Raw genomic sequence first — 24471 nt, forward strand, 5'->3', positions numbered from 1 at the left:
CTGAGCAGCAGAAACACTTTATTCTCAGTCACTCTGTAGTACATTGGCAGCTTGAAGCACAACATTTACTACATTTTCAATTAAACACAGTTTGATCTTATCATTATTATTATTATTATTATTATTATTATTATTATTATTATTATTATTATTGTCAACTAATAAAAACAAAACAGATCAAATCTTATTTATTAGTTTCACTGTGCAAATTGTGTTGAGTGTAGATGAGGGAGGGGGGGGGGGGGGGGGCAGGACGGGAGCATGGTGTAGAAAACACACATGAGCACAGTGTTATTAGAGTTCGGGGAGGTAGATTGCATCATTGCAACTTGACCGCCATGAGTTACCTGGCTTTTCCTCTTCTCACTTCAGTTCCTTGGCCTCCTGTCCTCGTCCTCGTCCTCACTGTTCCACTCAAGAGGCGGCGGCGTCTTGTCCACACACCTGCTGGTGGAGCGTAGCCAACCAGAAAGTCAAACTCGTCCCTTCTTTAGCGCCGGTTCTCCGACTTCTTCTCACTCTTTCTCCTTAAAGCTGAAGTCGCAGACCAGAGAGAGGTGGTCAGAGGGATAGCTGAAGGACGGAAGCCTGTTTGGTCCGATCTGCTCCTCCGTGGGCATGTCCAACACGGAGTCCACCCTGAGCGTGTCCTGGCTGTACCAGATGTAGTCCAGGGTCGTGCAACATTCCCCCGTGGGCCGGATCTTCCAGGTGGTGTACTCCGGTTCCGTCAGTCCGTCTTTGCTGAGCTTCTTGTAGGCCGAGTCCAGACAGAGCGGCGATGTGATGAAGTGTCGGTACACCTCCTCGGATGGGATCGCGTTGAAATCTCCGCATATGAGCAGAGGAATGTCGGAGCTGGGGTCGCCGGCGGGACGGCCCGTGTGTTTCTGGACCAGGCTCTGGAGGTGTCGCAGGAGATCCGAGCCCTGCGTGCTGCGGAGCCACTCCCAGCCGGAGCGCGCCTTCAGGTGGGTCACTGCGGCGCACACGCATCTCCCCGTTCTCCGGCAACGAAGCATTGTTACTATGGCGACCTGTGGTGGCAGGAGAGCAGCATGTTAGAGGTGTGGCGTTTTTTGCCTTTATTTGATAGAACACAGTATAGATAGAACACAGTATAGATAGACAGGAAAGGGGGAGGCAGAGAGAGGGGTAATGACATGCAGGAAAGGTCTGCCTGATGCGGGATTCGAACCGGGGACGCCTGCGTTGAGGACTGTAGCCTCGAACCGGCGGCCGCCTTAACCACTGCGCCACGCACCGCCCTAGAGGTGTGTTTTTTAAGCAGCTTTTTTTTTTTCCAATTTTCTTCTTTTGTATTTCTTCCTACTCATTTTTTCGAACTTGTATTAGGATTTGATGATGGGGTGACTGGGAGTGGGGACAGTTGCAACACTTTTTACTGCTTTCTCAGTTACTCAGAGACAATTTTGGACTACACTCACCAAACTTTTACATATTAATCTTAGGCCTACATGTGTCTGCTAATTAGCCATACCATTTACAACTGCGGTCAAATGAGCCGTCGTTCGTCTTCGCGGAGTCAAGCCAGCCGCACAAACATTTTAACTGCGCCCGTATCATAGAACTTACGGCGAATGCTCCGAGTCCACCGGCAAAGCTAGCGCTAGTTTAGAACAAGCGAGATGACTTCCGGTTTTCAAAATAAGACGAGGATAATACGAAGGCAATCGAGGTGTGTGTGTGTGTGTGTGTGTGTGTGTGTGTGTGTGTGTGTGTGTGTGTGTGTGTGTGTGTGTGTGTGTGTGTGTGTGTGTGTGTGTGTGTGTGTGTGTGTGTGTGTGATTACACCTAACAGGGCCTAATGAATTTTAAACAGGAAAAAGGCCTTATACTCCATTTTTACTGTACAATAACGACACTTTGGCCCATAAGTTCAGGCAATGGTTGGTACAGTTGACTTCAGGACCACCCTGACTACTCCCTCACTCAATATCAAACGTTTTTACTGTATCATTTTGGAGAAATTAAGCCTCAAAGCTGCATTTTTGCTTTTTTTAAACATGACAAAAAGGTCTAATACTCCATATTTACTGTACAATAACAGCACTTTGGTCCATAAGTTCAGACAAAGGTTGGTACAGTTGACTTCAGGATCATCCTGGCTACTTCCTCAGTCATTATCAAACATTTTTACTGTATCATTTTGGAGAAATTAAGCCTCAAAGTTGCATCTTCAGCTTCTTTTAAACAGGAAAAAATGCCCTATACTCAATTTTTACTGTACAATAACGACACTTTGGCCGATAAGTTCAGGCCATGGTTGGTACAGTTGGCTTCAGGACCACCCTGACTACTCCCTCACTCAATATCAAACGTTTTTACTGTATCATTTTGGAGAAATTAAGCCTCAAAGTTGCATTCTTTGATTTTTTTTTTTTTTTTTGAAGGAAAAAAGGCCTTATACTCTTTATTTACTGTACTATAACATCACTTTGGTCCATAAGTTCAGGCAATGTTTGGTACAGTTGACTTCAGGACCACCCTGACTACTACCTCACTCAATGTCAAACATTTTTACTGTATCATTTTGGAGAAATTAAGCCTCAAAGTTGCATTCAAGCTTTTTTTAAACACGACAAAAAGGTCTAATACTCCATATTGACTGTACAGTAACATCACTTTGGTCCATAAGTTCGGTCAATACTTAGTACAGTTGACTTCAGGACCACCCTGACTACTCCCTCACTCAATATCAAACGTTTTTACTGTATCATTTTGGAGAAATTAAGCCTCAAAGCTGCATTTTTTGCTTTTTTAAAACATGACAAAAAGGTCTAATACTCCATATTTACTGTACAATAACAGCACTTTGGTCCATAAGTTCAGACAAAGGTTGGTACAGTTGACTTCAGGATCATCCTGGCTACTTCCTCAGTCATTATCAAACATTTTTACTGTATCATTTTGGAGAAATTAAAGGACAATTCCTGGCGAATTCAACTCTGGGGTGTATTTTCATATCATTTTACGTCTAAAAGAATGAATCTGAAGATTTTCAGTTTAATTGCTCCTGTTTTGCGGTAGTTGCATCTGTCCCCGCGTCCCCACGGCAGCAATGAATGGGAGTGGATGTAAGTTCCGCTGTTTAGGCTGTTTACATCCCTCAAAGCCACAATTTTTTTCCACAGACAGCGTCAGATGGCTACTCAAACATGCACCGAGAAGTTTATTTACTTCAAGCAAGCCGGCATGTTTGTAAAACTAGATCTAATTCAAAGTCTCCCGGAGTCTCGCGCGAGACCCAGTTGCCGTGCGCGGTGTGTTCAGGTGCAGTGGGAAAAGCTACCGTTTGTGTCATAAACACAGGAATATCAACTCTTTACTTGCTTCAAGTAAAAAAAACTTCTCGGCGCATGTTTGAGTAGCCACCTGACGCTGTCTGTGGAAAAAAATGTACACTTCAAGCAAGTAAAGAGTTGATATTCTTGTGTTTATGACACAAATGGTAGCTCCGACTGCGCCTGAATACACCAGCACTGCAACTTCGGGCTCGCGCGAGACTCCGGGAGACTTTGAATTAGATCTAGTTTTACAAACATGCCGGCTTGCTTGAAGTAATTAAACTTCTCGGTGCATGTTTGAGTAGCCATCTGACGCTGTCTGTGGAAAAAAATTGCGGCTTTGAGGGCTGGAAACAGCCTAAACAGCGGAACTTACATCCACTCCCATTCATTGCTGCCGTGGGGACGCGGGGACAGATGCAACTACCGCAAAACAGGAGCGATTAAACTGAAAATCTTCAGATTCATTCTTTTAGACCTAAAATGATATGAAAATACACCCCAGAGTTGAATTCGCCCGGAATTGTCCTTTAAGCCTCAAAGTTGCATCTTCAGCTTCTTTTAAACAGGAAAAAATGCCCTATACTCAATTTTTACTGTACAATAACGACACTTTGGCCCATAAGTTAAGCCCATAAAATTAAGCCTCAAAGTTGCATTTTTGGATTTTTTTTTTTTTTGAAGGAAAAAAGGCCTTATACTCTTTATTTACTGTACTATAACATCACTTTGGTCCATAAGTTCAGGCCATGGTTGGTACAGTTGACTTCAGGACCACCCTGGCTACTCCCTCAGTCATTATCAAACATTTTTACTGTATCATTTTGGAGAAATTAAGCCTCAAAGTTGCATTTTTTGATTTTTGTTTTTGAAGGAAAAAAGGCCTTATACTCTATATTTACTGCACAACAACATCACTTTGGTCCGTAAGTTCAGGCCATGGTTGGTACAGTTGACTTCAGGACCACCCTGACTACTTCCTCACTCAATATCAAACGTTTTTACTGTATCATTTTGGAGAAATTAAGCCTCAAATTTGAATTTTCTTTGTTTATTTTGCACTGGAAAAGCTCAAATACTCAATTTTTACTGTACAATGACGACACTTTGGCCCATAAGTTCAGACAAAGGTTGGTACAGTTGACTTCAGGACCACCCTGACTACTACCTCACTCAATATCAAACATTTTTACTGTATCATTTTGGAGAAATTAAGCCTCAAAGTTGCATTCTTAGCTTTTTTTAAAGACCACAAATAGGTCTAATACTCCATATTGACTGTAGAGTAACATCACTTTGGTGCATAAGTTCAGGCAAAGGTCTGTACAGTTGACTTCAGGACCACCCTGACTACTCCCTCAGTCATTATCAAACATTTTTACTGTATCATTTTGGAGAAATTAAGCCTCAAAGTTGCATTTTTTGGATTTTTTTTGTGAAGGAAAAAAGGCCTTATACTCTTTATTTACTGTACTATCACTTTGGTCCATAAGTTCAGGCAATGGTTGGTACAGTTGACTTCAGGACCACCCTGACTACTCCCTCAGTCATTGTCAAACATTTTTACTGTATCATTTTGGAGAAATTAAGCCTCAAAGTTGCATTCGAGCTTTTTTAAAACACGACAAAAATGTCTAATACTCCATATTGACTGTACAGTAACATCACTTTGGTCCATAAGTTCGGTCAATACTTAGTACAGTTGACTTCAGGACCACCCTGACTACTCCCTCACTCAATATCAAACAATTTTACTGTATTATTTTGGAAAAATTAAGCCTCAAAGTTGCATTTTCTGCTTTTTTTTAAGGGAAAAAATGCCTTATATACTCTATATTTACTGCACAATAACATCACTTTGGTCCATAAGTTCGGTCAATACTTAGTACAGTTGGCTTCAGGACCACCCTGGCTACTTCCACAGTCATTATCAAACATTTTTACTGTATAATTTTGGAAAAATTAAGCCTCCAAGTTGCATTTCTTGCTTTTTTTAAACATGACAAAAAGATCTAATACTCCATATTTACTGTACAATAACATCACTTTGGTGCATAAGTTCGGACAATGGTCTGTACAGTTGACTTCAGGACCACCCTGACTACTCCCTCAGTCATTATCAAACATTTTTACTGTATCATTTTGGAGAAATTAAGCCTCAAAGTTGCATTTTTGGATTTTTTTGTGAAGGAAAAAAGGCCTTATACTCTTTATTTACTGTACTATCACTTTGGTCCATAAGTTCAGGCAATGGTTGGTACAGTTGACTTCAGGACCACCCTGACTACTACCTCACTCAATATCAAACATTTTTACTGTATCATTTTGGAGAAATTAAGCCTCAAAGTTGCATTCGAGCTTTTTTAAAACATGACAAAAAGGTCTAATACTCCATATTGACTGTACAGTAACATCACTTTGGTCCATAAGTTCGGTCAATACTTAGTACAGTTGACTTCAGGACCACCCTGACTACTCCCTCACTCAATATCAAACAATTTTACTGTATCATTTTGGAAAAATTAAGCCTCAAAGTTGCATTTTCTGCTTTTTTTTAAGGGAAAAAATGCCTTATATACTCTATATTTACTGCACAATAACATCACTTTGGTCCATAAGTTCGGTCAACACTTAGTACAGTTGGCTTCAGGACCACCCTGGCTACTTCCACAGTCATTATCAAACATTTTTACTGTATAATTTTGGAAAAATTAAGCCTCCAAGTTGCATTTCTTGCTTTTTTTAAACATGACAAAAAGATCTAATACTCCATATTTACTGTACAATAACATCACTTTGGTGCATAAGTTCGGACAATGGTTGGTACAGTTGACTTCAGGACCATCTTGACTATTCCCTCACTCAATATCAAACATTTTTACTGTATCATTTTGGAGAAATTAAGCCTCAAATTTGTAAAAAAGAAAAAAAAAAAAAAATTAGTTTTGCACTGAAAAGCCTAATGTTCCATATTTACTGTACAGTAATATCACTTTGGCCTAAAGTTCTGACAGTGGTTAGTGTAGTTGACCTCGGGAATACCCTGACTACTCATCCATGCAGTATCAAGTATTTGGACTGTATAATTTTTGAGAAATTAATCCATTAATTTTGCTCAATATTCACGCAAATGTAAAATCCCTATGATACATAATTTTTGACAAAAGTTGATAAAGTTGTTTCCAGGACCATCCTTACTACCCACTGATCCACTATTAAGCATTTTTCCTGCATCATTTTAGAGAAATTCAGCTATACAGTTCCATTTTTACATAGAAAGAGGCCTTATGCTCAGTATTTATTCTAATTTAGAGGCTTAATTTCTCTAAAATGAGAGAGCTTTTCCAGTGCAAAACAAACGAAGGAAAGACAACTTCTAGGCTTAATTTCTCCAAAATGATACAGTAAAAATGTTTGATACTGAGTGAGGGAGTAGTCAGGGTGGTGCTGAGGTCAACTGTACCAACCATTGTCAGAACTTATGGACCATAGTGATGTTACAGTACAGTAAATGTGGAGTATTCTGCCTTTTTTCGTGTTCAAAAAAAGCTAAAAATGCAATTTTGAGGCTTAATTTCTCCAAAATGATACAGTAAAAATGTTTGATATTGAGTGGGGGAGTAGTCAGGATGGTCCTGAAGTCAACTACACCAACCATTGCCTGAACTTATGGGCCAAAGTGATGTTACAGTACAGTAAAAATTGTGTATTAGACCTTTTTGTCATGTTTAAAAAAAGCAAAAAATGCAACTTTGAGGCTTAATTTCTCCAAAATGATACAGTAAAAATGTTTGACATTGAGTGAGGGAGTAGCCAGGGTGGTCCTGAAATCAACTGTACCAACCATTGCCTGAACTTATGGACCAAAGTGATGTTATAGTACAGTAAATACAGAGTATAAGGCCTTTTTTCCTTAAAAAAAAAAAAAAGCAATAAATGCAACTTTGAGGCTTAATTTCTCCAAAACGATACAGTAAAAATGTTTGATATTGACTGAGGGAGTAGTCAGGGTGGTCCTGAAGTCAACTGTACCAACCATTGCCTGGACTTATGGACCAAAGTGATGTTATAGTACAGTAAATACAGAGTATAGGGCATTTTTTCCTGTTTAAAAGAAGCTGAAGATGCAACTTTGAGGCCTAATTTCTCCAAAATGATACAGTAAAAATGTTTTAAACTGACTGAGGAAGTAGCCAGGATGCTCCTAAAGTCAACTGTACCAACCATTGCCTGAACTTACGGACCAAAGTGTCGTTATTGTACAGTAAAAATGGAGTATTAGGCCTTTTTTCCTGTTTAAAAAAAGCTAAAAATGCAACTTTGAGGCTTAATTTCTCCAAAATGATACAGTAAATATGTTTGATACTGAGTGAGGGAGTAGTCAGGGTGGTGCTGAGGTCAACTGTACCAACCATTGTCAGAACTTATGGACCACAGTGATGTTACAGTACAGTAAATGTGGAGTATTAGGCCTTTTTTCCTGTTTAAAAATGCTGCTCTAAAAAAAGCTAAGAATGCAACTTTGAGGCTTAATTTCTCCAAAATGATACAGTAAAAATGTTTGACATTGAGTGAGGGAGTAGCCAGGGTGGTCCTGAAATCAACTGTACCAACCATTGCCTGAACTTATGGACCAAAATGATGTTATTGTACAGTAAATATGGAGTATTAGACCTTTTTGTCATGTTAAAAAAAAAGCAAAAAATGCAACTTTGAGGCTTAATTTCTCCAAAATGATACAGTAAAAACGTTTGATATTGAGTGAGGGAGTAGTCAGGGTGGTCCTGAAGCCAACTGTACCAACCATTCCCTGAACTTATGGGCCAAAGTGTCGTTATTGTACAGTAAAAATTGAGTATAGGGCATTTTTTCCTGTTTAAAAGAAGCTGAAGATGCAACTTTGAGGCTTAATTTCTCCAAAATGATACAGTAAAAATGTTTGATAATAACTGAGGAAGTAGCCAGGATGATCCTGAAGTCAACTGTACCAACCTTTGTCTGAACTTATGGACCAAAGTGCTGTTATTGTACAGTAAATATGGAGTATTAGACCTTTTTGTCATGTTTTAAAAAAGCAAAAAATGCAACTTTGAGGCTTAATTTCTCCAAAATGATACAGTAAAAAACAGTAAAAACGTTTGATATTGAGTGAGGGAGTAGTCAGGGTGGTCCTGAAGCCAACTGTACCAACCTTTCCCTGAACTTATGGACCAAAGTGTCGTTATTGTACAGTAAAAATTGAGTATAGGGCATTTTTTCCTGTTTAAAAGAAGCTGAAGATGCAACTTTGAGGCTTAATTTCTCCAAAATGATACAGTAAAAATGTTTGATAATGACTGAGGAAGTAGCCAGGATGATCCTGAAGTCAACTGTACCAACCTTTGTCTGAATTTATGGACCAAAGTGCTGTTATTGTACAGTAAATATGGAGTATTAGATCTTTTTGTCATGTTTTAAAAAAGCAAAAAATGCAGCTTTGAGGCTTAATTTCTCCAAAATGATACAGTAAAAACGTTTGATATTGAGTGAGGGAGTAGTCAGGGTGGTCCTGAAGTCAACTGTACCAACCATTGCCTGAACTTATGGACCAAAGTGCTGTTATTGTACAGTAAATATGGAGTATTAGACCTTTTTGTCATGTTTTAAAAAAGCAAAAAATGCAGCTTTGAGGCTTAATTTCTCCAAAATGATACAGTAAAAACGTTTGATATTGAGTGAGGGAGTAGTCAGGGTGGTCCTGAAGTCAACTGTACCAACCATTGCCTGAACTTATGGACCAAAGTGTCGTTATTGTACAGTAAAAATGGAGTATAAGGCCTTTTTCCTGTTTAAAATTCATTAGGCCCTGCCACACACACACACACACCACACACACACACACACACACACACACACACACACACCTCGATTGCCTTCGTATTATCCTCGTCTTATTTTGAAAACCGGAAGTCATCTCGCTTGGTTCTAAACTAGCGCTAGCTTTGCCGGTGGACTCGGAGCATTCGCCGTAAGTTCTATGATACGGGCGCAGTTAAAGGTGTGTGTGTTTTTTTACGAAGAGCTCTGGTGTCCCTTTACAACCGTTATATGGACATGCACTGCTACACCAAGACCCCCTGTAACTCAGAGAAGGGACGGAGGACTCTGAAACTTCTTCCAGCCCTTAGTCCACATGAGGGTGAGTAGATAATGAGCGAAATATCATTCTAGGGTGAACTATCCCTTTAAAATGTTTGTGCGGCTGGCTTGACTCCGCGAAGACGAACGACGGCTCATTTGACCGCAGTCATTTACAGATGGTTACATATGACACATCAATCACAATTTCTGTTTGAATGGAAGAATTCAGATGTTGCAACTGACCCCAAACCTGAGGATGGATCAGGGACGGTTGCAACATATAAAACACATTAAATTTCACTCATTAACTTTTGCTTTTTGTCTCATAAGCATAGTGTTGCTAAAATATACATTGTTTTACAATAATAATATAGTATTATTTATTTATTTGGTAGTAATATTGACAGTTGGAGGTTTGTTTCGTGTAGAACATACAGTAGGCCTTGAATCAATGTGCAGATGTTACTGCTGGTATTAAAACTCAATAGCTCAGTGTGAGACAAGAAGAATGGAACAATTTTGCAACACAAAATATTTTAATTAAACATGTATTCTACTTTTAGATGATTTATTCACTATATGGCATCAAATAAATGTAACTTTTTTGTCCCATAGAACAACAATAGTTACAAAAAGTTATTTTTGGAAATCATTTTGTTTATCTTTAGCATCAGTCTCTCATGGTCTAATTGGCTGTTCTGTTCATCATGAGAGATAAATTGTGCCTATTTTGAGCTAGAAATGTTTAATTTTATACATATATGTTTGCTTATGCACTTGCAGATTTAAAATAAATTCTTGAAATTCAAAAACAAAACTATTGTGTGGTCTGTTTTGATATGGCTGCAAGAAGTTGTTGCAACCGTCCCCACCCATCAGCCATGACGAAACCTCATGTGCTAGCTACACACAGTGACATTCAAACATGCTAACCATATCATTCAATAGGCAACAAAACAGTGATTCAAACTTGGTAAGTTTGGATTCATTCATACAAACGTTCAGGACAGTATGACAAATATACAGCTCATGAAAAAAGCTACTTTCATACCTCCAAAACAACTTTATTTAGCATGTTTCTGATTGGAGAAATAAGACTTGTCCCCATATCCCCTACTTAAATGTTTAATTTGATTTATTTTAGATATGTTCGAAATAAAATTCATGCATTCATTTTACAGGAAGAGGGTGGAATCTCACCCACCTGATTGGTTGGGATCCTCATGGCGGACAGTCGTATGTTCACGCTGTCCAGGAGCTCGAACCTGGACTGATCGTAGAACAGCGCGCAGCCGTCGGGGCCGTTGTTGCCCTCCACGTCCAAGCAGGGCGACCATGGCTTGGGGCAGAAGTTGCTGCTGTAGCCCAGACCCGCCAGCACCGGCTGGAAGGTGTCGTAGTAGTGGTCCACCTCCTGCAGGCACAGGATGTGAGGCCGGTAGGTGAGGATCTCCTCTAAGATGAGATACTTCCTGTGGGACCAGCTGAGGGCCTCCACGGGACACTGGACAAAACTGTCAAGTCCCTCACCCAGAGCTGAGGGACAGGAGGAGAAAGGACATCTGGCTTTAGAATGCAGTTTAACACAACAATAGCTGTCAGGTTTTTGATCAGGATATCGTCCTTTCTACTATTTTGGACATGTTCATGCTGAGAAACAAAACCCTGAAGTATTCATGGATTTTTTTTACATCCACTTAGGAACAGTGAAACAACTTTTAGGTAGGACTTTGGAATTGCTCATTGGCTCTGTTTTGCATTTACCTGGAGTCATTTTCCTAGTGACATGACGAACTTGACACCAGCATTCACTGTGCTGTCAGCTCTGTCCTGCTGTCCACCAACGTCTGAGCTACAAATCTGTTTTATGTCACTGTGTTTTATGTTCACTTAGATCAGGTGTGGGCAAACTGTTCCAGGTTTTCTTTCCAACCAAGCAGCAGCACACCAGACCTGACTCTTTTAATCAACTCATCTCAGTCTTCTGACAGCTGATTGGTCAAACTGTGTGCTCTTAGTTTGTTGGAACAAAATTTTGCATCCACACAGCCCAAAAAATAAAAAGGTCCTGCCTTAGTAGTAATTTGTGCTGTTATGTTTAATATGGTGAGTCGAAGACAATTTTCCACCCCAGGTGGACAATAAAGATCTATTCTATTCTATTCTATTCTATTCTATTCTATTCTATTCTATTCATCAACTACATCTTTGATGGTGAACAACAAGATTTAGTAGAAACATTAATGTAGGATCTTAGTTCCACCAGCTAGCTTAACTAATAGTTAACTTTGACAACCTGTTCTTGGTCGCTATTGGATATTGAGGTAAAAGTGCTGTCACTTTAATCTGCAAATATTTTTTGTTGTTGAATAGACTGACTAACTGGAAAGACACTAGACCAGTAGATGTGAGCTGAACTGCAGAGCTGGGTTATAATCACTTCATCACTACGAGCACCCACTTCCACATTGCATTGAACTTCCTTAAAGATGAATGGCAGCAGATAAGCAGGGAATAATAAAAGCTGCTATCTCCAGCTGTTCTAAAATCACATCCTCTATTTATTTGATTTTTATTATTAATAATTTCCAATCTGTATGAGTGTATGGTTCAGTGTGATGTGATAAATGAGGAATATAGTTCACCTTGGGCCAGTATGTTCCACTGCATCACCCTGATGGGGCTGCTGGGGGCACTGTCTCCATTATAAAGATGAAGAAAATTCCTGTGGAAGCGAGGAGGCCTGTCCCTGAGGGCCTCCTCACACTGTCGAAGCAGGTCCACTGGATCAAGGGGACACACAGAGGACCCCCTCTGCTCCTACAGGACAGACAGACAGGACACTGGTTATTTCATTTCTGTGCGGGGACAAGATGCAACACAAACTGCAGCATGAGTAGAAGAGGAGCTCTCACCTGGAAGAAATCCGGATCCAGGTTTGTGTCTGCAGGCTGGTGGGGGTCCAGGTGTGATGGGGGGAGGGGGAGAGGAGCGGTGCTGTTGAGGGCCTGGGTCACAGAGCTGTACAGCCTGGTGGCTCCTCCACCCATCGGACACACTGAGGAGGAAAAACACACAGGGCTGTGAAAACACAACATCTGTGACTGGAAACAAGAGGTGAGAGCGAAGCGACACATTAAAGCTGCACACCACAAAAGAGGAAACGTGAAGCTACAAGACAATGAAGAGCCACGAAGATGTGAGTGGAAATGCTGAGTCAGCTGATCACACAGGAAACACTCTCTGCTCCCTCTGAAAACTGATATCTTCAAGACAGATGCACAGTTGTGTGAGCATGTGTGGGTCTGTGGTGCAGGAACTGGACTAGAGAGAAGTTCTGACGTCCAACACACATCTGTAAGTCAGTGTCTTCTCCTGACTTACTCCTCTCTCTCCTCCATCACATCAGTGGAAAACAGTTCCACCATCAATCAGAATGTCTCCAACATACGACTCATTCAAGCACAATACAACGCCAAGAAATGGCTTGTTAACAAACAAAAATGTGAACAATACAGGTTTTTTTTAAGAGTAGCCTATATAAGATCATGATGCAATCGTGGATGTGTGTTATTGTCTTTCAGTTGTGTATAGAATGTGTTCAGGCAGAGGGACTACCGATGAAAATGAGCCTTTTAGCTAACTCGGGTACATTTACATTTGTTTTTACAATGTTTCGTTAATGTACACTGTCCCTTTTCAAATAAACTAATAAATTAAAAAAATAAAATAAATGGAAAGTGACACCTGTCCTACATGTCTTTCTACATCCTGAGTTCATTTACTGAGGATGTTTGCTGACATTCAGCTCTGATAATTAAAGGCAGTGAGCTCCTCAGCTGTTTGGTCATCTTTAGCAGCAACCGAGACAAATCCCTGTTTTTTTTTTGTTTGCTGGGGTCTCAGGATGATTAAGCCCAAAGCCCAGCTCACCTTTTGTCCTGAAAGAACATCTGTCTGCTCATGTGTGACCTGATTCATTAATGCAGCTGAGGCCGACGCTCTGCAGCGACTTTGGGTGTATTAATATCTGAGTTTGAACAAAGGAGTGGACTGTAAATGGTTTGCAACACCACAGGCCCCAGTGTGTGTGTCTCCACCACTGTGTAGATGTGGTTTAAACCTGCAGCTTAAGTGGGGACAAGGGACATGTCACCTACTGAACAACAACAGGTTTATGGAGCCTAAAAATCAAAACGATTCACTGAAAGATGCTACAACACCATGTACAGCAGAGGGAAGTGTTGATTACAGCAGCTTTATATGATTAAACCGTATGTTTTAATAAAAGTAAATCAGGCACTGTTTTCATTAGTGCAGCACTTTCAGTTTCAGTTTAGAGAGGCTGTGTTGATAAAATGCACCAACACACACACAAACACACCGGCACCATCTGTTCCTCTGGTTTCCACCTCCATGAGTGTTTGGCACTCTAGTGGCCTGTCTGTGAGAACTCCGAACTGCAGAAGAAACATCACTCTTGTTCAATTCCAAATGCTGCAGAAGGTAACACATTATAATGATAAGATAACTAATAATGATATAACAGAAATGTTGAAAACAGCCACTTTTCTCATTTACAGCCAGAACGCAGAAGAAACCACAAAGATTTGTATAAATCAGATAACATGCATAATTTCATTTTCTAAAACCAAATATCACCAATTAAATTCCATCTAGAGTCATACTGTCTCTCCACAGAGAATTTGTATTTTTCCAGCTTGTAATACTCAAATCTCCACACTTTTAGAAAAAATGAAAATGTTGTGCATGCTCATGTGCACAAAACTGAGACTGATCTCAGCTCTGTCATACAGATGGTGGTGACCGACCTCTTCTGCTTCTCCTCTGCACAACAACCATAACAGCAGGAGAGAGACGAGCTGCTGTTTAACCACTGATGTGATCCACAAATCAAATAACTCCTGACACATGAAGACAAACCTTAAAAATACTAATATAAAACACATTACCCACCGTCCACCTGTACACTTAAAATAACTGTGAATACATACTGTCCGTCTAAATATGATCATGTCTCTTACAAAAAGAGGAATAGCTGCCTCTTACCCATAGTCTCCATCACTGTCCACTGTGTGCTTCAGTAAAATGTCCTCGCTGTCTCTCCGTGACGCTACTGTCACCCTGACGGATAGATACTCTATGCTGCTGTCAGCAGATTAAAGCCTCGCAGCTTAGCTCAAAGTGTTTTCACTTCAACAAGAGAAGGTGGCACGTGCTGTCTCTGAGCAGACGCAGAAATCTGACTCCTGTCTGCTCGCCGCCGCCTTTAAAACCTCAGGGAGGAGGTGGAGAGACAGACAGAGAGAGAGGGAGAGAGAGAGATTAGGAAGTAGAGACGTCATCAGGCCATATGGAGTATTACAGGTCATGTGCTGGTGAGAGAGAGAGGGATACACTGCTGCTCTCTCACAGCCACCCACACACACACGCCAGCTGAGTGTGAGGCAGATAGATCACTGATAGATTCATTACACAGACTCATGAGGAGACTGACACACTCTTCCCTGACTCCAAATATAGAGCAACAACACAACTGTTATCTGTAAAAGACAATCAGAGAGATAAAAACGTACGTCTGTTGACTGTCTTGCAATAACTTCCTCAGTGTGCGTGGTGTAACAGCAGCCGCACGGCCTGATTACAGTTGATTTTAAATGTTGCGTCAGTGCTGGGTGTTATTTTCCACAACACAATGGACTTTTACAAACTTGCATATTAGGTTTATGATATTTTAAAGGGTTGGATCGACGTTGTTTACTGAACTGTAAAACTACAGCATGAAGCAGCAGTTTGAGACCACACCTGCCCAGACTGAAAGAGCACAACAGTTAGTGTTTTTAATGAAATATCTCAACATTGGATGTTATTGGATCGATTCATTTGAATCATTTTTGAAGTTTGAAGGGGTAAATACTATATCTAGCAGTATATATGAAAAGAATGTAATCATGGGGAATGCATATGTAAATGTGGGAAACTAGGTAAGGTGTGGGGTTTTATTTGTGGGTGTATGAAATGTGGGAATGCATGTAAATGTATGTAATATGGTCAAGGATACACTCCTGTGGTCCTTTTTGATTGTTTGCTGTATGTATGGAAGGTGGAAACAATTTTCCTGAAAAGGAGAAATAAATCTACACAAGAAAGCATAGATATGGATTGAAAAATAAACATTTTACTAGGCTATATCTGCGATTTAAATGATTCAAGTTTGACCTGTGGCCCTTTGACTTTCTGACTTTCCTGTCTTACTCACTCCACTGTCAGATTAAAGCCCAAAAGAAGTCTTCTCTGATCATTTCCCCTCTGACTTCATTTGGGGAGGTCCTAGGCCACAGGTTGAGTGAAAGGCTATTATTATTATATATATATACAGTACAGGTCAAAAGTTTGGACACACTCAATGCATTTCCTTTATTTTCATGACTATTTACATTGTAGATTCTCACTGAAATTCCACTAATGAACCCTGACAAGGCACAACTGTGAAGTGAAAACCATTTCAGGTCAGGTTCACCTCTTGAAGCTCATCAAGAGAATGCCAAGAGTGTGCAAAGCAGTAATCAGAGCAAAGGGTGGCTACTTTGAAGAAACTAGAATTGGTGGGGGCAGAGATAGAGGAGGAGGAGGAATAAGGAGAGGAAGAAGAAAAGAAGAAAGAGAAGACAAAGAAGAAAAGGCATGTTTTCAGTTATTTCACACTTTTTTTGTTAATTCCACGTGTTCATTCATAGTTTTGGTGCCTTCAGTGAGAATAAAGGAAACACATTGAATGAGAAGTTGTGTCCAAACTTTTGGCCTGTACTGTATATATATATATATCTGTCAAGTGCAAGTTTCCCTCTGAGGTTATTGTCCTCACACTCTGTTGTCGTTAATGGCAGCTATCATGGAGAGCAGGTTCATGTGTGAGCTGTCTTCATCGACATTTTTTTTTGAAAACTGTGATTCTCTATGAATATAAATAAACATCACAAATATCTGCCATTATGTGTGATCAGAAGAGTTGTGATGTGGAGTCATATCGTTGTCTCTGCCTGGCTCCTTCAGTGCAGCTCGTGCGAAGATGATTTTATATTCCAGAGAATTTCAGCGGCACAAGCAGAAAGGAGAAGCTGTGTCGATCTGAGGGTGACTCATGGCGTCTGTATGCGCACAGACTCTTAACCACAGATCACACACCACAACGCCAAAGTGTGTGATTTCTACAGCATGGTGTCATTCTAAAGCAGGTAGAAGACAGGAAAGCAAATCATCTGCCACAAAAACCTCACACAACTGACGTCCAAACGGGCTGAACAACACTTCACTGTGTGTGTGTTTTATGTATATATATTAATACATATATATGTGTGTGTAAATGAGAGACTGAGTGAGTTGTATCACTGTATCCTTTAGTGGCATATTGACATTTCCACATTGAAGGGCAGCTGCCTCATTACATTATAATATGTGGGTGGGTGGGAATCTTTTACTATCTCACAATTCAATTTGATTCTGATTTTTGGGGCTACGATTCGATTCAAAATCGATTTTCGATTCAAAACGATGATTCATAATGATTTCTGCTTCAGTCCATTGGTGTGCAAAGGATCCTCATGATCTAGTCCAGTCTGCTTTGCAAGACAGAATGACTAAAATGTCTTTTTCACATTTATTGAGTTTTAAACATTTATCCATGCTTAGATGGAATTGTTGAAACTGTTGTATAAAAGCTATATCACATATTGGTTAAGTAACAAAATTAAAAGTGATGCCTTTTAAATTTCTAAGGAAATGGAGGCCGACAGCCAGCAGATTTGTTTCATTTTTTTTATTTTTCAAAATCAATTTTGGGACATTTTATATCGATTCTGAATCGTATTAAATGAGAATTGCGATTCTTATGTGAATCGATTTTTTGGCACACCCCTATTGGGCAGCAGTTGATTTTAACAGTCTCATCATGTTGACCGTTTGTGATCTCTGTGACTGAACTGAATCACTGCTGTGTATAATGTGTGTGTAACAGAAACCTCAAAACATTTCAGAAGTTCAGAAATCTCTTTCTGGGCTGACGTGCTGGCTGGACACTGCCATCCCTACGTCTACCGCACGCTAACAGCACAAATAAATACAGTAATAAGTAGTTTGTTTACATACTGTATATATTATGAGTATACCTCTGTGTACATATCCATTAAAGCTTGTTTGGAACTACAGGGAGCCCCTATTAAAACACACACCACCGTCAAAATGATGCCATCTATGTGCGTTTGTACATGTTGGCGCGTCAGACAGTGAACATCATGTATCTAGTTTGTGGTGTTAGATTGCTCCTTACTCTCTGACCTTAAGACAGGCTGACTCCTCTGGGCTGTCTCGACGTGATCTACAGCATTGAGGAGCCACTCTGTCCACAACAGTTTGTTTACAGACATGTGACCCGCTTCTGTTCATTCTGATAATACACTGTGTTACTTATTACGCAAACATCACGGCCCTTTCAGAGAACAGTAGTTACAATCGACACAGACGCTCAGTAGACGACAAGGTCCTGGAGTTCTAGAGTTCTTCATGTCAGAAGCTGTAGTAGACCTTTACATTTTAAATCGTTGTGTCACCTCTGATATATGATCTGACATCATAACATATTCACTTAGTTCCCCACTTACAGCCACTGGGAACTCAAGTGTTTGAAGGCTGTGATAAGACTAATTTCACTTACAAATGAAAGGCTGTGATTAAATGGGCTTTCTTTTGGTGGCACCTGAAAATGTCGATGTACAGCATTAGCCCACACTCTACGATTCTTTAGTAGCGGTGTGTGCTAAATGTGAATGGGACCTGTGGGCAGGATAAGCAGAATTGGGTAAGTCACTATCCAGAGACCTGCATAGTTTACCTTTGCAGAAAGATAAAACAGACTGAACTTTGGAGTATTCCTGAAAGACTTGTTATGACAACAAACAATGGGACACTATCAAGCTTTTCAGAATAAAAGACAGTTCTGATCTCAGTAATGTGGAAAGTTACAGGGACTTCTCATAGTATGAGCTAAGAGCTACACAGTTCTGTGTTTTGGCACTGAGCGCTTGCAGATATAAATAATGACTGGAAAGATGAGCTTTAGGCAGACCCAGTCTGACAGGGATCAGTAGAGACGATCCCAAAAACATTCCTTAATATGATATAGTATGACCATAGCAACAGACACACAGGAGTCCAAATCTAACTTTACTTCATGTTTGAGGATCTGACATCTTACCTTCTTTACTGGAATAAACTGATGATTTCCGTTCAGCTCCACTTGTGTAGCAGCTACCTTGTTTGTCAGCCGTCCTTCTTTGCCTTTATGTAGTCCTAACGGCGCGTGAGACAGAAGCAGGGAATGTTCCTCTGTGTGCATGTGTCTGCATGTTTTTGTTCAGAGTAAAGTGGGTGGTTGTTTGACCCTCTAACTGCAGGGCAAGGTCACAGCCGAGAGAAACCTGGTCCCTTCTGCCACCTGCTGGTAGGAGCAATACATAACAGGAAATAAGTATATTTAGTCACCAAACTTCATGCAACAAGTCTGAGAGGAAAACAGGATACATACATTTGAATTGAAGTTTCTTTGGGATTTTTCGTATTTTCCATTCAAATGTTTCTATTTTATTTCAGCATGTTTTCACCTGCTGTAAAGTTACACTTAAAAGTACTTTCCACTTACAGCAAGGGTACAATGCCATCTATGTTTAGGTCAGAGTTTATAATATAGTACATAGGAATGCGAGGATTATAGCCTTTAACTGAAGGAGCATAATAATAACTGCAGAAGAAAAGATGGTGAGGTGAAAAAAATGTCATTTCTGTTACTGTCAGCCTAAAAGAGACTGTTTTATATTTGATTAGTTTTTAATTACAACAATCATTAATTCAGTCACAGCTAGAAAACCAGAAATAGCAGTAAGTACAGCAGGTTTAAAATGGCACAACAAAAACACTGAGGTACATGTGTTATTGCACTTCTTATGTTAGATGAGTCCTTTGCTCTCACTACGTTACAGCTCTCTGTAGCTATAGCTATACTGTAATTGTTGCTGTACATGCCAAACACAATACTATGAGAAATACAACGACAAACAAAAGTACTTTAACAGTTAATGTGTACAGTACTTATGTTTTGGATAAGTTACTGTAAGTTAAATGAACACTTCGAAAGTGGTTAGCAATGCTAACAGGTGGAGCATGTCAAATATTCTATGTAGGCGTCCAATCAGGTGTGGGTGTGTGGACAAGGTTTCTGAATGGTCAGACCTCACTCAAAGCTGATGCACGTGCTATTTCAAAAGATTAATGCCTCTCCTGTATACAGAGGTCAAAACTACAATTATTGAATACATATTTACAAATTAATTAGTGAATAATCAAGCAGACATTCCTCTCAGCAGACATGTTGACTTGCCATGGAAAGAAAAGCACAGGTGTTGCTAAAAGCATTAACAATGGCTCTCTTCTCTTCTATTCAAGTGTCCTCCTGACAATGAGTCATGACAGTAGTGAGTCAAGCATGAATCCTAAAACTGAGGCAGTTCAATGGGATTTGGGCCTCATTAATTAGTCACACGGCACATAACTACACTGTCCGTATCAGTGAAGGCAACATGCCCTGAAACAAATATTGTTGCCAATTTAAAATGTCATGTTTACAGCTAAACTTGACTGGGATGTGACCAAATAAACACAACTGGACACAGTGGTGTCCCAGCGTGGATCTTTGACTGGTCATGGCAGGAACAGCACAGGTGTTACTAATGATGTTAACGAGGGCCTGACCGTAGCCATGGCCATGTGTCAGTGCCTATATCAGCAATCAATATAAAATCTAATCAACAACATATTACATTGGTGTGCATAAGACATCCCAAAACAGAACAGATACTAGATTTAAATAAAATATGGAAAGGGGTCAAACGGCTTACTGCTGCTTTATACACAATGGGTTCGTGAAAGGTTCTGAAGATCTCAAAAGAGAATATGGTTTAACAACCTGCAAATCTGGTGGAGAAGATGTAGACTAATATCTTAATATAAAATTTTTTAAGACTTTTTCAATTCAAACAGCCTGCATATTAAATGTAAATGTGAAAAAGAGGGAGATCTGGATTTGCCTGTGGATGAATGGGAAAGCATGTTCTTATTTTACATATTGTTAAATCAAAGGGAGAGCAATAGATAAGAGAATATATTTTGGTTCAATTGTGCAAGTGGTGTGCTGAAATGATTTTGTATGTTTCTCCCTAAAATAAAATAAAAATCTAATCAACAGGGTGAATCTCAGTGTTTTTACTCATTTGAGTATTTTCATGTGTTTTGTGAGCCTGAAATAAAATGATGTTCTTGTTTGTCTCTGCTTTATTTAGTTTCTTTTTGTTGCCTACGCTTGGTCTGTAGTAGTTTTATCTCCAAGTCGTTTGCTGAAGTCTAACATTTGTTGGTGTAGGAGTACGTTGACGTTTCCTAGCTGCTGTCTCCTGGTCTTCAAGTGGTCCAACAGAGTACTCAGAGACATTAAGAGGACACGATCGCTGCTCTGACAGTCCTCCGTTACCAGGAAATCTTCTCTCCATGCCTCCTGTAAAGTGTCAAACAAAGCCTTTATGTGCAGGTTGAGCTGCTCCACCTCCTGCCAGCACCTGTCTTTGTTCCTCCTGGCCGTGCCGACATCTCCTGTCATCTGTCTGTTACAGAGATGCAGCCTGCTGTTCTCCATTCTCACCTGCTCCAGTTTCACGCTGCTGTTATAAATGCTTATTTCTACCGCTCTCAGCTCTGAGGCCTGTTTTTTAATCGCATCCATGTAACTTGCTCGTGCTCGGTCCAGCTCGGCCTTTATCTGCTCTTTGGGCCGCAGCAGAGAGCTGGTTTTCCCCCTCAGCCCCTGGATGGACCGCTCCAGCACCGACTTCTTCTGGCTCAGCTCGGAGGTGAGCACTTTCAGTCTCCGGTGCCGAATTTGCTCCTCGCTCCATCGGGCCTCCAGCTCCCTCAGCACCTCCTCTTTCTCTGCCAATTCCTCCTGCTTCTCCTTGTTGCTCATTGTGATGCTCTCGGCCTCTGCGGTGTGTTCCTGTATCTCCTGGTGGTACTTGATCTCCGTCTGTCTGTACTCCATTTCACACTGGTTCGTGTGGCTCATCAGTAACTCTGCATCTGTGCTTTGAGGTTGGCGCTGGTGGAAAGCGGCCTGCTCCCGGCGAAGCTCCTCGTATCTCCTCCTGTTGTCGCTGATGTCGGAGGTCATTTTAGCCACGTGTTGCTCCTGCCTCCTCTTCTTCTCCTCCAGGATCCTCTTCAGCTCGTCCTTCTCCTCCTCAAGGTGGTTGATGTTCTTCTTCTCTGTGTCCATGTTATCGCACAGCTCCTCCTGATTCCTCTGGAAAACACGCTGGTTGACGGTGTCGACTTCCAGGAGTTCTCTGACCTGCCTGTCCATCTCCTTGATCTCCTTCCTGTGCTTCACTATGGACGCGATCCGTTCCTCCAGCTGCATCTTCGAGCGGTCCAGCTGCTGAGAGACGTGGGAATACTCTGCTCTGACTTCGCTCTCCTCTTCGTGGTGCTGCTTGAAAATCTCATAAATTTGAGCCAAGGCGTCCTGACTAAGCAACCTCGATGCTCGACCCTCCTCTATCTTATCGTCGACTGTGGCGATTTCCTCTTTGAGATTCTGGATAGCGAGCCTAAATGCTTCTCCCAACTCATAAAGCTCCTGCTTCAGCGCTTCTCTCTGTTCCCTCAGTTCTTGATGTTTCTGGATCTCTCCTTCCAGCTGTTTCTCAAACTGGCAACGAGATTCTCTCAGTCTTTCTGAACTGCTCTTTAGCTTGGCCATATCAGCCATGAGCTCTCCCAGATGGTATTGGGTTTTTTGTCTCTCATCATGAACCCTCTCCAGCTCTGCTCTGCTCATCCTGGTAGTTTGCTTCCACTCCATAATTTTCTCATCTGTGTGATCCACTTCTCTGGACACGTTGTCTTTTTTCACCTTGAAAGCCGCTCTCTCCAGTTCCATGTTTTGCTCCAGGGTTATTTTATCCTGGTTGACAGCAGCGATTTGGGACTTCAGCTCCTCTATCAGCTCCCGTGTGTGATCCAGCCGTATTTGCAGTTCATATTTTAGGGTGATCTGCTCATTCAGAGGAGCCATGACCTCTTCGTGCTCACGCTTCACCTGTTCTCGCTGCGGGTACAGTGCTTCATTTTGTCTGCAGAGGGCCTCCTGCCTCTTCACGGTGTCCTCTTGCAGCTGGAGGACAGTGTTCAGGTCTTTGTGCAGCTGCTCTATCTCCGCAGCATTGGATGCACGCGCTGCTGCGACGTCAGCCATGATCTCCTGGCTCATCCGTTCACGGGTGTTGTTAATTTGGTGTCTGAGCTTACTGTTTTCTATGGTTTCCACTTCTAAATGTTCATGGGCTGCACGTCGGTCGGCCTCCAGGTCGGTAATAGCAGCCGTCATCTCTGCCAGGTGGAGGCTGGCTTCAGGTGCGAAGGGCGCTCCCTCCTCTTTCAGCTGCTTGTCCAGCTCCTTTAAATGCTCCAGAGCCACCATGACGGCCGGGAAGTCGGGGACCAGGCAAGAAGCCATTTTTAAAAAATCCAAATGTAAATTGTTTTATGTCTGTGTAAATCTAAATGCTCAGGGCGAGCCAACTGCTGTCAAAGTTCAGTTAGTTTACACATCCGATAACTTGTGGTTGCAGTCGCCATGGCAACAGTTTGCCCACCACAAAGAGGAGGAGGAGGAAGGAAGGAGACAGACGCTACGGCGAGTCAGCGAGGCCATAATGTTTTTAGCCGAGGCTAGCTAACCGCTAACCGCGGAACCAAGCGACCGTTACTACAGAGAACCGAGTCAAACAGAAGTTTAGATGAACAGAGGCCAAGCGGTGAGCTGGGTGGTTGAAGCAGGAACCAACATGTAGTCCTACTGTGAGTTTCTCCTGTCCTACGCCCTGAAACATATCACGACTTAACTGTTGAGCGTTAACGGTTAATTTGGTGCTTACCTGAAAGGTGTAGCCATTCTTCACGAGACGTTTAGGGTCTCCATCGGTTACACAACATATGCATGTGACAAGTCAGATGTGCCTGTTATGACAGCCAAAGCCAAACTGGGCGGCAGCAGGGCAGGGGCAGGGGGCACTGTAAGCAAAGACGGTTTATAAACCAAGACCTTTCATGACGAGTCAGCTTCCTGTATGCATGTCACGTGGGCTTCTGCACGGCCACGCCCCTTTAGAGAGACCAGAGGCAGTTTGGAGTGTATTGATTCCTATGGGACAATTTAATGTGAACACCGATTATGATCGGGCCTTTCTCCCCACGGTCACTGAAGCAAATTTTGGACTCATTTTTCACAAGCCACATCTCTTCTGAACAGTTTGACACCAAAATGGTAATTTTCAGACGGAGAGATCCGGAGAAAATCCACTTTGTTCAAGACCTGTCTCTGTCTCTACGACACACTCTCGCGAGATTTGGCACAGATCTCCTAGGCAACGTCAAACAAACGGCCGCGAACTCCCGTGAAAATGATTTAAATTATTTTTGGCATGCTAAATATTACTGTTAGTAGTGTAAATATTTTATGTTATCATAAGAAAATATAAATATCTCACTTTCATCTACCTAAAAATTGTATAAATCCACACACACGTTCACAGACGAGGTGGGGTGACGGTTGGCCACGCCCATTTAGAGAGACAGGAAGTGTATACCATTTCATATCATTGGAGCAGCCGCTCATGGAGTATCTTTCCATTTATTGAATATCTTTGCTGTAAGGAGCATACGAGCGTCGCATCGGTGTTGCCAGTTCTGAGTATTTAACGTATTGAGTGTCTCAGCTATTTACGGCAGATGCCATATAGAAAGTTGGTGTAATTACAGGGGTGGCAAAAACCCATTCAGAATTGATATACAAAGCATTGACGGCATTTGAAAGAGCTGGGAAGATGTTGCTGGGATGTGTTAGTTTTTATGTCGGCCCCAG

General features: G+C 41.3%; 3 protein-coding genes across 5 annotated transcripts in view; 1 reads left to right on the top strand and 2 right to left on the bottom strand.

Moving 5' to 3' along the window:
* Positions 1–23646, bottom strand: LOC146991390 (nocturnin-like). Of its 3 annotated transcripts, XM_085767265.1 has the most exons (6): positions 23486–23646; positions 18700–18942; positions 12344–12486; positions 12074–12248; positions 10633–10964; positions 1–1037 (listed from the first exon to the last, which is right to left on the bottom strand). In XM_085767265.1, the coding sequence occupies exons 3-6, from the start codon at positions 12476–12478 to the stop codon at positions 516–518; spliced, it is 1164 nt and encodes a 387-aa protein (XP_085623391.1). In that variant the 5' UTR covers positions 12479–12486; positions 18700–18942; positions 23486–23646; the 3' UTR covers positions 1–515. The 3 variants fall into 3 exon arrangements, with proteins under 3 accessions (XP_085623391.1, XP_085623472.1, XP_085623310.1); XM_085767346.1 differs by lacking the exon at positions 23486–23646 and having other exon boundaries at positions 18700–19003; XM_085767184.1 differs by lacking the exons at positions 18700–18942; positions 23486–23646 and adding an exon at positions 14499–14693.
* On the bottom strand, positions 20851–23196 carry ccdc175 (coiled-coil domain containing 175). The gene has a single exon (XM_085788899.1). It carries the CDS (start codon positions 23062–23064, stop codon positions 20851–20853), a length of 2214 nt encoding a protein of 737 aa, XP_085645025.1. The 5' UTR covers positions 23065–23196.
* The window catches only part of LOC146991392 (uncharacterized), a 17538-nt gene continuing 16385 nt past the window's right edge, over positions 23319–24471 (top strand). Inside the window, exon 1 of the mRNA XM_085766948.1 lies at positions 23319–23408. The gene's annotated coding sequence lies outside the window, so the exon portion shown is untranslated. The remainder of the gene's footprint in view (positions 23409–24471) is intronic.

This window comes from Trachurus japonicus, chromosome 1 (genome assembly GCF_045865225.1).
Source record: "Trachurus japonicus isolate A0001 chromosome 1, Traja_1.0".
Classification (NCBI taxonomy): Eukaryota; Metazoa; Chordata; class Actinopteri; order Carangiformes; family Carangidae; genus Trachurus; species Trachurus japonicus.